General features: G+C 38.7%; 1 protein-coding gene across 5 annotated transcripts in view; it reads left to right on the top strand.

The window, feature by feature from the left end:
• NPNT (nephronectin) overlaps nt 1-12,118 on the top strand; it is a 77,176-nt gene extending 65,058 nt beyond the window's left edge. For all 5 annotated transcript variants that reach the window (XM_032794236.2, XM_032794239.2, XM_032794237.2 and 2 more), the window contains 4 exons: nt 5,537-5,632; nt 5,966-6,064; nt 9,353-9,609; nt 11,226-12,118. In XM_032794236.2, coding sequence (XP_032650127.1) covers nt 5,537-5,632; nt 5,966-6,064; nt 9,353-9,609; nt 11,226-11,321 — 548 coding nt within the window. In that variant the 3' untranslated portion in view covers nt 11,322-12,118. The remainder of the gene's footprint in view (nt 1-5,536; nt 5,633-5,965; nt 6,065-9,352; nt 9,610-11,225) is intronic.
• Nucleotides 12,119-12,854: the final 736 nt, after the last annotated feature.

Genomic DNA, 12,854 nt, shown 5'->3' with positions numbered 1-12,854 from the left:
AACATACTTGTGTTCTCAAATCCCTCTTCACCATACATCTCTTTATAGAGTGCTAGGAAAGGAGAGGGAAATTACAGGGCCATTCAGTTTCCCTTGGATTCTGGCTAGTAGAGGAAAGATGGCAGGGTCATAAGAACATACTGGGTCAGACAAAATGGTCCATTTAGCCTAATATCCTGTCTTCCAAAAATGGCCGGTGCCAGATGCTTCAGAGCAAGTGAACAGAACAGGGCAATTTATCAAGTGATCCATCCTCTGTCGTCCATGCTCTGCTTTTGGCAATTAGAGGCTGGGGTTGTGTCCCTGACCATCTTGGCTAATAGCCATAGATGGACCTACTCTGCGTGAATTTATGTAATTCTTTTTTGAACCCAGTTATACTTTGGCCTTCACAACATCCCCCTGTCAATAGTTCCACAAGTTTGCTGTGCACTTCGTGAAGTACTTCCTTATGGTTGTTTTAAACCTGCTGCCTATTAATTTATTGTGTGACCCCTGGCTCACGTTTATGTAAGGGGATAAATACCACTTCTGTATTCACTTGCTCCACACCATTCATAATTTTATGAAAAGTCACAGTCTTCTTTAATCTCTCCTCATATGGAAACTCTCATGGAAAATTTCTCTAATAAGGTGTCAGTGCTGCTCCATCCACTGGTGTGAAGCCCAGTGAACTCCCAAGCCAGGCACCAGCTCGTGACTATGAATAGCACATAAAATGGGTCTCTGGATGCCAAAGCAAATTTGCAGTTTTTATTCAATTGCATTTTCTTGAAAACTTATTTTTCACTATTCATCCAGCTCTAATTCTACAATACTTTGCCATTGGACTTTCAGAATACTCCCTCTTTGATAGTTACTTATTCTGTTTTATTTCATTTAAAAACGTTGTGGTATCTTTCAAACTGATTCACTTTTGTTTGTAATGCCCTGTGTAGCAATGAGAATTTTTAATATCAATTGGCAGTCAATTTCCCATTAAGGATTTTTAAGAATTTGTAAGCCCCAGATTCAACAAAAATCCATCACACTAGTCACATGCTTCAAGTTAGGCATGTGCTTAAGCACCTAGCTGAAATGGATCTTAAATCTTTTGTGTAGGCATTACTGCTAACCTTGCCTATCTGAAAGACTGTCTCTTTCCCGGTGTCTTACTGCCATAGCTCCAGTAGGAAGAGGAGTTCAAGCTGGATCACCCTCATTATAAAAGAAGAGCAGGGCATTCTCAGTGAGGGCCCCGGGACTCTGAAACTTGCTCCCTTCCTTGGTCTGAAATAGCCTGTACTTGGTAACACGGACATGCTGCAAATGCCATTTGTTTGATAGGGTTTGGGGGAAGGAGTAGGTTCTTGAGTACAACTGGGGCTCAGTCTTTTCTGGAGCTTTTCCATTTTGGTTTGTTGGCTTGCTCAGGTTAATAATTATTTCCATTTGTATATTAGACTTACAGTAACCACATAATAGTATAAATATTAACTATTTTCAGGATATGCAGAGCTTTTATATGGGCTTTTTTGTAATGTTAACGCTAAAGAAAATTAATGTATAAGCAAAACAGATGTTAAAAATGAAATAGCAAAACTATTGTTAAAAATGATGTATTGTGCTATAAATAAAAAGGCCAAATTCTAATACTCTTACTTACACTAGACTTTGCTCTGCAAATGGGGTTACACTGAAGTCATTGGGACTATTTGTGGAGTAGGTGCTATTCCACATAATAGTGAGAGTATAAGAACATGATCTACAGTACTTTACAAATGGACAAAGACATTCCTAATGCTAAAGAGTTTACAATGGAAGAAAATAACTGTTCTTAAAGCTGACTGAAATATGAGGGGGAAATATCCAGTTTACTGCAGATTATTTAAATCTTTTGTTTGATTAATAGACAAGGTGGGTGAGGTACTATCTTTTATTGGACTAACTTCTGTTGGTGAGAGAGACAAGCTTTAGAGCTTACATAGAGCTCTTCTTCAGACTTGGGAAAGGTACTGGCAGTGTCACAGCTCAATAGGAGGTGGAACAGATTGATTATCAGAAGGAGTTAACATGTTGCAAGTGACCATTCAAGGTGAAGAGGGCAGTTAACACCCCTGCAGTCATAGGAGAAATGTGGGTTAGTGGGTTCTAGGTATTTGTAATGAGCCATAAATCCAGTGTCTTTATTGAGTTCAAGATTTTTGGTGTCTAACAAAATTATGAATTTATGCTCCCAGGGTCGTCTTTTGAAGGTGTTGTGCAGGTTTCCTTTGAAGATGAGGATTGAGAGGTCACAGATGGCATGCTCGTTTTGTGAAAAGTATTTGCCCACAAGCGATATGGTGTTTTTGTCTTTTATCATTTTTCTGTGTGAGTTCACTCGAGAGCGTGGTGATTGTCTCATTTCACCCACACAGTTCTTATTGGGCCATTCAGTGCACTAGATGAGGTGGTCAGTATGTGTAGAACCTATGGATCTTGAAAGGTGTGTTGTGATCAATCATCGTAATGGTGGAGATATGTCTTCAGGTTTTATGTCTGTTTTTATGGCAGGGTCTAGTGACCCTTTGAGTCGGTCGGGAGCTTGCTTATTAACATACATGAATGTTGCATACAAGGATCAAAAATATCTCCTTCATAACATGTAATTTGTTACCTTTAAAGCACATATTTGTGTTTAGTGAAGCTCTTATTACCTCTTTTGTTTTGTTAAAATTCCCAAAGTTGTAACCATGTATATATAAAATCTGTTTGATCCTGATTTAAGATTCTGTTTATATTACTGAGCATTTTCCAGTTCCCTGGATTTGACAAGTTAGAGTACACATTTAGCAATGTTATTTACACATTGCTTCCAGTGCAAAAAAGACTCTAGCTAACAGGTGTTTTCTTCCTCAGTTTGGGTGTGATTTAATAGAAATAACCATATTCATTTCTGGTCAGAATCTTAAATCACTAAATTCATCTTTATTTTCAGTCATCTAAAAAAGCCTATTGATACATTTTAGAATTTATTTTAAAACTGAATTGCAAGCATGCTTCTAGTTCTTATTTTATGTTTTGATGGTGTGAATAATTAAATCAAACCATAAATATTCTAAGCACCACAGGGAGCTCTAATATATGAGGATAAGTCTGAAATGCATTACTACTTTCATTAATGATGTGCTAGGTGTGTGGCTGAAAGAGGAATTTTCAAGACAGCTGTTAACAGGTGCAATAATCTATTTAGCTACAGCTTACAGCTGTCCTTCAGATGCAATATTTGTGTACTGTATCTGGAAAACTAAATTTGGCACACGGATATGGTTAGAAGAATGCTACAGAATACCCTGAGTCAAGGGAGCACTGAGACCCTTTAGTATAGTAAGGGTCCCTGGAACTGTCTGGAATTTCAAGGTCAGTGTATTTAAGTGGCAGTATAAGCAATCATTGCAGACATTCCATATTCTGCAAATATGAATCCCTCAAGGGCCTTTTTAATTTCAAGGATTCCTGTCTTTTCCAAGTTTCATAGCCAAAGACTCCCTCATAGGCAAAGAGATGATTTCCTTTCTGTGTAGTTGTTATAAAGCTGAGTGCAGCAACTGGGGCACAGGGCCTGTATTATAGTGACAGCTATGATTATGGTTGAATTCCAGCGTCCATTTTAAACTCCCCTTTTAAATTGCTCATAACTTTCTCTCACACATCTCTTTAGGGCTGAAATTATCAATGCTCTCTGCCCAGATATTTTTTGGAAAGTTTCAGAAAAATACTTCCAGCCATTTTTGAGCCCTTCAGGCTGAGGGAAGAGGGGAAGTCAATGAGGCATTTGGCTCTAGAGCAGCGGAGTGTAAAGAAACTGAAAGAGACAGGAAAACAGTGTAGTGAAGGCAATGAGTATGGCAGGGGTTGAGATGTGCATAAAGTGCGAGAAGCAGTGGGGAATACAGGAACTGATATCCCCAGTTCCCACAAGTCACACTGTAGTGACAGTTGTTACCTGACCATTGTATGTGTCTTGCTAGGTGTGCAGGCTGGAGCTCCAGTCTCTCTCTTGCTCCAGCTGTGCTGGAAGTTCTTAGGAAGGAAGCAGAGAGAAGCAGTGCATGTGCAGCAAAGGAGCTTCTTGCCTATCCCCCCTTCTCTCTCCCTTGTGCCTGAGGAGACATTTTGGCTCATGCTGCCTTGCAGTGTGTGAGAAAACGGAGGCAGGTGTGACATTAAAGAGAAATGTGTGGCGCTTGGGAGACCTGTGATTTTGTATTGCAGTAGAGCAGAGACTAGTGCCCCATGACAGGTACTGTACAAACACAGACTAGACAGTCCCTGCCCCCAAAGAACTTACAGTCTGGCACTTAATATTCTTTAGTGAGGCCTTGCAACATCTTTATGGGGTAGGCAAAATAAAGGGTGGAGAGGATAAGTGACCTGTCCAAGATCACACAGCAAGGCAGCGGCATTGGGGTCTGTGTTCAGAGGGGTTCTAGTGCTCCTGGGTGGAGCTTTATCCCTCTTCTCCCACGTGCACACAGTGCTTAGCTCTCAGGATTGGGAAGCACCAAATCAAGAGGCTGTGACATCAAATCCACAGTCCTTTGGAAATGCCATGTCTCCTGCATTGGAGCTGAATGATGTGCAGTCTGGGGAAAAGGAGGAGAGGAGGCTATGGGTGGGAGGAGGTGTAGGCAGCGGCACTGGAGGAGAGGGACTGGGAGCAAACTGCTATGTCACTTATTTGTCCAGTGTCCCTCCATGTCTCTTTCTTGAGTAGTACTCAGCATGTGTATTAAGTAAAGTGCTGGTAAATGGAAGACCTGGGTTCTATTATTTTGCTACATTTAAGCTATATTTTTAGAATAAATTTAACCAACAGTGCCAAAGGAAGACAAAAAGCACAGAGGCAGAAGCCTGGATTTTTTGATAGACTATTACTCAACTGAAATAAGTTTAAAACAAACCTCTGACCTTGCATTTTCTCCTTTGCATGCTCGATTTATCTCTTCAGAGTACTGTTTGACCCTCAGGCATCAGTGTTGTAAACTATCACCTATTCCAAAATATAATCCTGATCTTCTTCATTTAGGGATTATCATCAAGTTTTATTCTAATCTTTTATACCGTGGCGTTTCTAAATGCTGGTCAGGTGCATGTGGTGGTATTGCAGATTCTCTCATGTGTGACCTCAGATTCTCATTACTGGCAGTGAAAGTTAGTAATCCAGATCATTTGAGATGCTGACTTGGGGCAGCTCAGGCTTTAGCAGAGAGCACATTTGACTGTTTTATTTATTTGAAAATGTATTTGCAGAGAACTTTTTTTAAACGGCCTTCGTTTGCAGAGCCTTCAGAATTTTTTGAATCACCTTTTACAGAGACAAATGTTCCAGCATAAATCACTGAGGCAGGAAGTTTATGAATCTTCATGTGAAATGTAATTAAATATATTGAATTAATCAAGAAGAGCATAAGCCTGAGGCTTTCTCTCTTCCTTTCATTAAAGATAAGTAAGTAGGTCATTGACTATTTTTATCTACCTCAATCATTTCTTTAAAAATTACTTTCTCTTCTAGTACCACGACAGCCTGGAGTGAGCAACGATCTGTTTGAAATATTTGAAATTGAAAGAGGGATTAGTGCAGATGAGGATGAAGCAAATGATGATCCAGGTACTTATAAAGTTTACTATACAGGATACAGTTTTGCAGGATACCTGCATATCAGCTGTTTTTGTACATTCTTGGTTTTTAACTGTCCCTTCAACTAATTGGTCTCATTCTTCCTTTACAAATGTGAGTTTTATTAACACAGGTTTGTGCTCTAAATAGTATATTAATTGATACTGTTGTTTGCCTAGTACTTGTTAATATTGCTGTAGCTTCTTTTTGTATAGCTCAATATATTGCACTTGTAAATTCTATCCAGTCAAAGTTGGTCAGTGGTCTGCCAGCCTTAAGGATCAAGGACTGTTCTTATGTGTCTGTTTGGTCTGTTCTTTGCAGGTATCCTGGTGCACAGCTGTAACTTCGATAGTGGTCTGTGTGGATGGATCAAAGATAAAGATGATGATTTGCACTGGGAACCACTTAGAGATCCATCAGGTACAATAACTTTGTCCAGTCACACCTGTTTTAGTTTAAGAACCCAAGCCTGCTCCCCTTGAAGTTGGTGACAGAGCTCCTATTACATTTAATCTGAGCAGAAGGAGATTCTCAAAACTTTGCTAATTGACAGTAGGTTAAGAAATGACCTACAACTCAATGGTTTTAGGACCTGCTCCCATTAGATGTAGTGGGGATTTTGCTACTTCAGCGTTGATAACATTGAATGGAAGTATACCACTATACCTCAACTGGCTCTTTGTTTGCCTGGACCTTCTAGATAGGAATGGCTATGAAGGAACAGTGAAGTGTTTTCCCTATTCAATTAAGGGAAGAAAGAATAGAACTTGAAATGTGGCCCAATTTATTTATTCCAATCTATAGTTCAAGGATATGAGGAGATATTTTTAAAATTGCGGGCAAAGCTGGAAATAATTTTGGCTCTACTCTTAAATACAAAGTTCTGTTTCTACCTTAACATTCCCAAGTCAGAGCGTAGTTTACAGAAATCCAATATAAAATATTACAAATGTATGTACACAGGAAAACTGTTCTAGTAAAAAGAGGAGGAGGGTAGATTTTTACTATATATGATTTTTCAAAATTTACAGTGTACATCTCAGGTAGCAAAAAGGGACCTTGGAATATTGAGTTGAATGGAACAAAGGCCACAAATCACAGGCTTTTTCTGGATCCCAGCTGGTATTCACTCAGGGCAGTGAACCACTCCATACTGATACACCTCAGAGAATCTGGTCTCTCCACAAAAAGAATACACTGAGTTTACAAAAAAATCAAGGCTGGACACAAGTCAGTTTTTACTGCCAAATCTGTCTCCACATAGTACTGAGAGCTCTATGGTGAAGTTTAAACATGCATTCCCCTTCAGCCCTCTTACCAAAGGGATGGAGATTAGACACACTCCTTTAGCTCTCCATTAGACCCTATGGGATTACATCATAGAAAGAATGCCTCATGTGACCGATTGTAGACACTGAAAGGAAATGCATTCCCTGGTTGTAAAATACTATGACTTAAATCATAGCCCCAGTGTGGGGGCGGGGAGGGTGGAAGAAGTCCTTTCCTCCAGCATAAGGACCAAGGTATTCAGCACTGTAATAGAGGCATCCTTATCTGATGGAGTCAGGTCAGGGCCATCATCCTTGTGCACTGGGGGCAGTACTGATTTAAACCTGTTCAACAGGTGTAGTAAGGAGCATGATCTCCATCCTCCCCACTGTATTGGTATAGTGCCTCTAAGCACCACTCCTTTCTCATGTGACTCAGGCTCAGAAAAGACATAAGTTATATGTATGTAATGCTAAATTAAGATGCTTGTGTCCCAGAACAAAGTCTGACCTACAATGAGTTTTTGATTAGGTGCACTCACTTTTATAAAATGAATGAATTTTGTTTACTGCAGGGTGGTTTTGAAAAGCATCAGTTTCAAAAAGATCACTTGGCTAGCTGGCTGGAACTCTTTCATACATTTTTTTCCAGTTATATTCTATGTTCCCAGCTTCTTATCCATACACTGCTGCTACTTAGAAACACCCAGTCATTTCACAGATCTATTCTTTGCAGCTGGCCAATTGTTTCTTGGCTTTCAAAGCCCTGCTATTTAGGGTTTTTGTTTTTTTAAAGTGGTTTATCAGAAGATACATTTTAAAGGTGCTGTGCTATTTCTACATACAAGGTAAACCTAAAGAAAACAGGTGAAGGTCTCTTCTTGTAGGGCTTGTCTACACACACAGTAGGAAAACATTTAATTAACTTCATAGTGATTTAGATAAATCTGTGCAGCTCTCCAGAGTGGATGCAGTTCTTCTGGTTTAAAGGTGTTTGGACTAGTATAACAAGCACCTTTATCCATGCTAGAGGGTCATACTGAACTAAAAAATTTTTTTTCTACCAATTTAGTTGTACTGTTCCAAAAACAATGTGTAGACAAAGCATAGCATATTTTTTTTAAGCAGATTGCACTGCATGACACTGTTCCTATCTGTGGAGCCAACTCAGCAATGCATTTAAGCATGTGATTGTCTCATGGAAGTCAATGGAATTCAGGCAGATGCTTTGCTGAATTGAAGACTGAGATTATGGACTTTTTTCTTTTAATTCAATTGTTCGCTTTATCTTGGCACATTATTTTGTTAAAATCACATTCATACTTTCTTGCTAAGAGATGGTTTTAAAGAAAATCATCATAGCTTTGCTTAGAACAAACATTTAGGCAAAAATAACGATCAAATTGAACACGAAATATTCAAACCTAGTTAGACTAAAACTGCGACTAAACTTCAGAGTAAAAGATTAAACTGTTATAATTAAGTAAATTCTGTACATCTCTGCAATATGGAAAAAGCATTTTCAGGCTCACTGACTTCAACAGCTCAGATTTCATGGAACCTTTATAACGTAATTAATACTAAGAACTTTAAAGTGAATTTTGATTTGACATTCTGCTGTGATATCAAGGCTGTTTGTTTTATGGTAAGAACATGGAGTTTTCAGTTGGATGATATTGTTTTGTAATTTTTTTTCCAGTCAGCTTAGATTTGCAAAAAACGAGTTGGGTGTCATTCCAACCTGAAATGTTGCTCTAGCTTTAATGAGTTCAAAGTTTTTTTTAAAATCCTCTAGGTCTCCTAAATATCCCATAACCATACCAAAAGTCTCACTTATCATAGTTTTAGCAGCCGACATAAAAAGGGTCACTAGAAGAATTTATTGGGCTTACATGTTTGATTTTGGCTTTTATAAATGTTGCCTTGCCATGAAGTCCTCTGGTTTTCACTTATATGCAGGTATCTCTCACCAAAGAGAGTAATATCTAACATTATAACAGAACATGCACTGGAGAGTACAATGAGACTTAGGCTACTAAATGCCTAAGTCACCTCTGAAAATGGGATTTGGGAATTTTCAAAAACTTTACTGTTTGTCCAGAATTCACATGTATTAGTGAGTGCCTACATCTTGTCATTTCATAACTGGTATCTAGAATAATATTTAGGAGGCTTAGTTTATCATTAAGGCTTTTGAGTGAAGTTTCCTGTGCAGCAGTGTTATTGAAGAGTCAATGACTTGTAACGGAAATTTAAATCTCTGCTAAGGCAGCGAAGCAACACATTTACAACAGGGATTTCAAACTCCAGGACTACTTAGAAATCACTAAGACACAGGAATTTGCAAGACTGATGGCACATTAAGTACATGTGTCTTTGTACTTGAAAGGTACTGATCATGCTTGGAAACATTTAAAAAGAGCTGCCTTTTCTTTTGCAGGTGGACAGTATGTGACTATCTCTGAACCCAAAGGCAAAGAGGGAAAAGTGGCACGTCTGGTCTTGCCCCTTGGGCAGTTAGCTCATTCAGGGGACTTGTGTCTGTCCTTTAGGCATAAGGTATCTGGACTACATTCTGGTCTACTCCAAGTGTTTTTAAGAAAAAATGGTGCTCATGGACCAGCAGTTTGGGGAAGAAATGGCGGCCATGGCTGGAGACAAACTCAAATAACTTTGCAGGACTCAGGCATCAAAAGTGTAAGTATAGCTGTCTATACAGTTTTCAGTGTTTTAGTATAGGAGGCTGATACTAGACCTAAGAGATGAATAGCCCCTGTTTTTCCTCTGTCATATGTAAAAATACTCTGCCTGACTGAAAACTAAACAAATATAGGAGGTCACTAGAACTTGTGAACAAGGAAGACAGCATTTAGAGATGGATTTATAAACACCTGCACCTTAGTCTTTTAAAAATAGTCTAGAGGCTCTTGGAATAAGGCCACATCATAGCGAAGCAAACAGCCCCTCTATCACAGAAAAACCAAATATAAAACAACAAGATGCATTTGCGAGAGAGCTGATATTTTAAAATATCAGCTATGATTTTCAGTACCCCAGTTCAGTACCCCAGTTTTGAGACACCCCAACGCTTTCTGAAAATTTAAGCCAATATATATACTGTCTTTTTGCTCTAATTTCCCTCATTAATCCGAAAAGCCTAAAGGGAACGTAAACATTATTTTACAGAATTGATGATAGATCTTTCCTTTGTATTGACTTCTTTACATCAGTAATAAAGTCTGATTGTAGTAAAGTACACCTCTACCTTGAAGTAACGCTGTCTTCGGGAGCCAAAAAAATCTTACCGCGTTATACTGAACTTGCTTTGATCCACTGGAGTGCACAGCCCCACCCCCCCGGAGCACTGCTTTACTGTGTTATATCCGAATTCGTGTATTGCAAAATCCTACATGAATTTATCTAAACTCTAGTTTTGACAGGGTCACTGCATTCATATCCTGTTCGGGGTTGTTGGTTTTTTGGGTGGGGGGAGCATGCAGGTTCTCCTATCTAATGAGGGAATCTTGCTGGAATGTTTGATTTAATTTTCAGACCACGGACAAAACATTTGCTCATGTTAAAACAGTTTAGTCTTTGATTTAATCGCACCAGTGCAGGTGACTGATATGAGTGATTGTAGATGGATTAAAATAAATATAAAATGGGCTCAGCTAGAGTTTAGTACCTGTTTGGATTTAGGGAACAGTCTACAGCATATTATTCTGCCGTGGTCCTCTCATCTTATATTCTCTTAGTCATCCTACTTTAAATCGGTTGAGCTCTCTCTCATTCAAACTAGGTGTATTTTTAGTTATCTGTTTAAAATGCAGATACGCAGCATTTGCTACATCATGTTGTAGAAAGTCAAAGTTTAGATTAGCACATTTCTCCAGAAGCTTGGAACATGTTATATAGGGGATACTATTTCTAGAGTCAGTTTACAATAAATTCACTGTTCAAATTGATGATTTGCAATGTGGGGAGGGAAAATGTTTTCAAAATACTACAAAAAATAAAATGGCTCTTTAGAGCAATGGATAAAGTGACTACTGGGAGGAATGATTTAAATATCTAAAGAGAGGGATCAACACCCCTGGAGATAGATTCCTCCCTCCAAGCTGAACTCTCTGCTTCGAGCAGCAGAGTAAGCACACTTCTAGAGATCACTGCAAGTGTTTTATCCATTACAAATACCAACATCCAGGGATATGTCTCTACATTCCCTGAGGCTGGAACCCTTCAGAACAGGTAGCCAGTCTTGTCTTTTTTTTTTTTAATTTACATCTGACTGTGTGTCTTATTTCCTTCCCCAGGTTATTTTCAAAGGTGAAAAAGGGAAAGGCAGAACTGGGGATATTGGATTAGATGATGTGAGCTTGAGGAAAGGCCGCTGCTCTGAAGAACATTAGCAACACCACTAGCCTGGCAAAGAATATATACAATTTCTTTTTCCTTTTAATCCTATTCCTATCAAGTTAAAAGAAACCTGTGGGCCAAAGTGGAAAATACGGACAGTGATCACCTCGTTAGCCCACTTTGTGCAAATCCCAGTGAAACTCTACTTAAAATAATGCAAATTGTCTGTAAGGATGCAAACTTCAAGCCAATATTGGGTGTTTTTACTATTATTCCTTGTCCACATACTTTGTGTGTGATAAAGGTATCTTGTACCATGCCTGAAAGACGCTCATATTAGAGGGATGGGAGAGCCAAGTGTGGCTAAATGTCATCAGAAGAGATCTCCAGCTCACTGTGGAAGTATTAACTGTTGTTCTGTGTTTTAGTGCTACCATTACACTGATGATGATGATATGCTGTGCAACTTGTCTGACTTCATAATTTGAAGTTAACTGAGGCCTGGACCTGAACTTTGGCTGTTTTACTGCCATTGACTTTTAAAGAAGGGTGTGTTACATATCAAATAGCATTTATTCTGATGTATCTATATTAACAAAAGGCAGTTATGTAGAGTAGGTGCTGCATCCCTTAATATTGCTAGTACTGTGTTGTGTAAATGTGTGTGGTTACTAATGTATTTATATTTAGATTCCAGTTGCAAGGTAAATGGCAGCTGTACTTTCAAGCTAAAATACAGTATATGAGCTCAGTGTGTTCTTTGACCCTGTGCTGGTGACCACTGATAGAAAATGTCAGGACCCTGCTAATTTATCTTTTGGCCCTAAATACTAGTGTGATTTATTTTTATGAGGTTATGATTGAGAACAAAGGGCCAGATACACACCACTGTACATCAGCTGAGGAACTCAATGGGTTGCCATAGTTTATATGAGCTGATTAGCAAGATGCTGGCTACTATTAACTCCCATTGATCTCTCTGGGAGTGTAGGATGCTGAGCACTGCCAAGGAGGTGCTTTTGCATTCTGTAGCATTGAGCTTGTTGAAGTTGATTGCAAAACTGCCACTGACAATAGGATAGGCCACACTCTGCGCTGATTGATAGATGGGTTGTAATAATTACTAAGCAGCACAAGTGACTCAGTTGCTCTAATGCTTTGAAATAACTGACCATTGAGTCTTGCATGTGTACAAGGTCCTTGCCAGACTGCTCAGAAAACAACAACATTTAGAGCTAAAATGTTAGTTCTAGATGGAATTAGTATTTGTCAGACTATTGGGCTTTTTCTTTTAGTCATCCATTTTGGATGTGGTAAATGTACAACTTCACAGAGAAATGTTGAATTTCTCCACTTGGCTTGTCTAGCCTTTTTTAAATGAAAAAGCTTTAATATCAGCATTGAGGTCAGTTTTAAATTTGACAAATTTATATTTATATTAGAAGCAAACTAATAGATTGTTCTAGGGAGGCAACCTTAAAATTTCAAAAAAGGTACAGCCAGATGACAAAAAGCCTTAGACCTTTTTAAAATAATTAAATGTAAATTACTAATGTAAGAGCAATGTATCATTATGTATGATCTTA

This window comes from Chelonoidis abingdonii, chromosome 5 (assembly GCF_003597395.2).
Source record: "Chelonoidis abingdonii isolate Lonesome George chromosome 5, CheloAbing_2.0, whole genome shotgun sequence".
Taxonomy (NCBI): Eukaryota; Metazoa; Chordata; order Testudines; family Testudinidae; genus Chelonoidis; species Chelonoidis abingdonii.
Note: the sequence above shows the minus strand (reverse complement) of the source record. Positions and strands in the feature narration are given on the sequence as shown.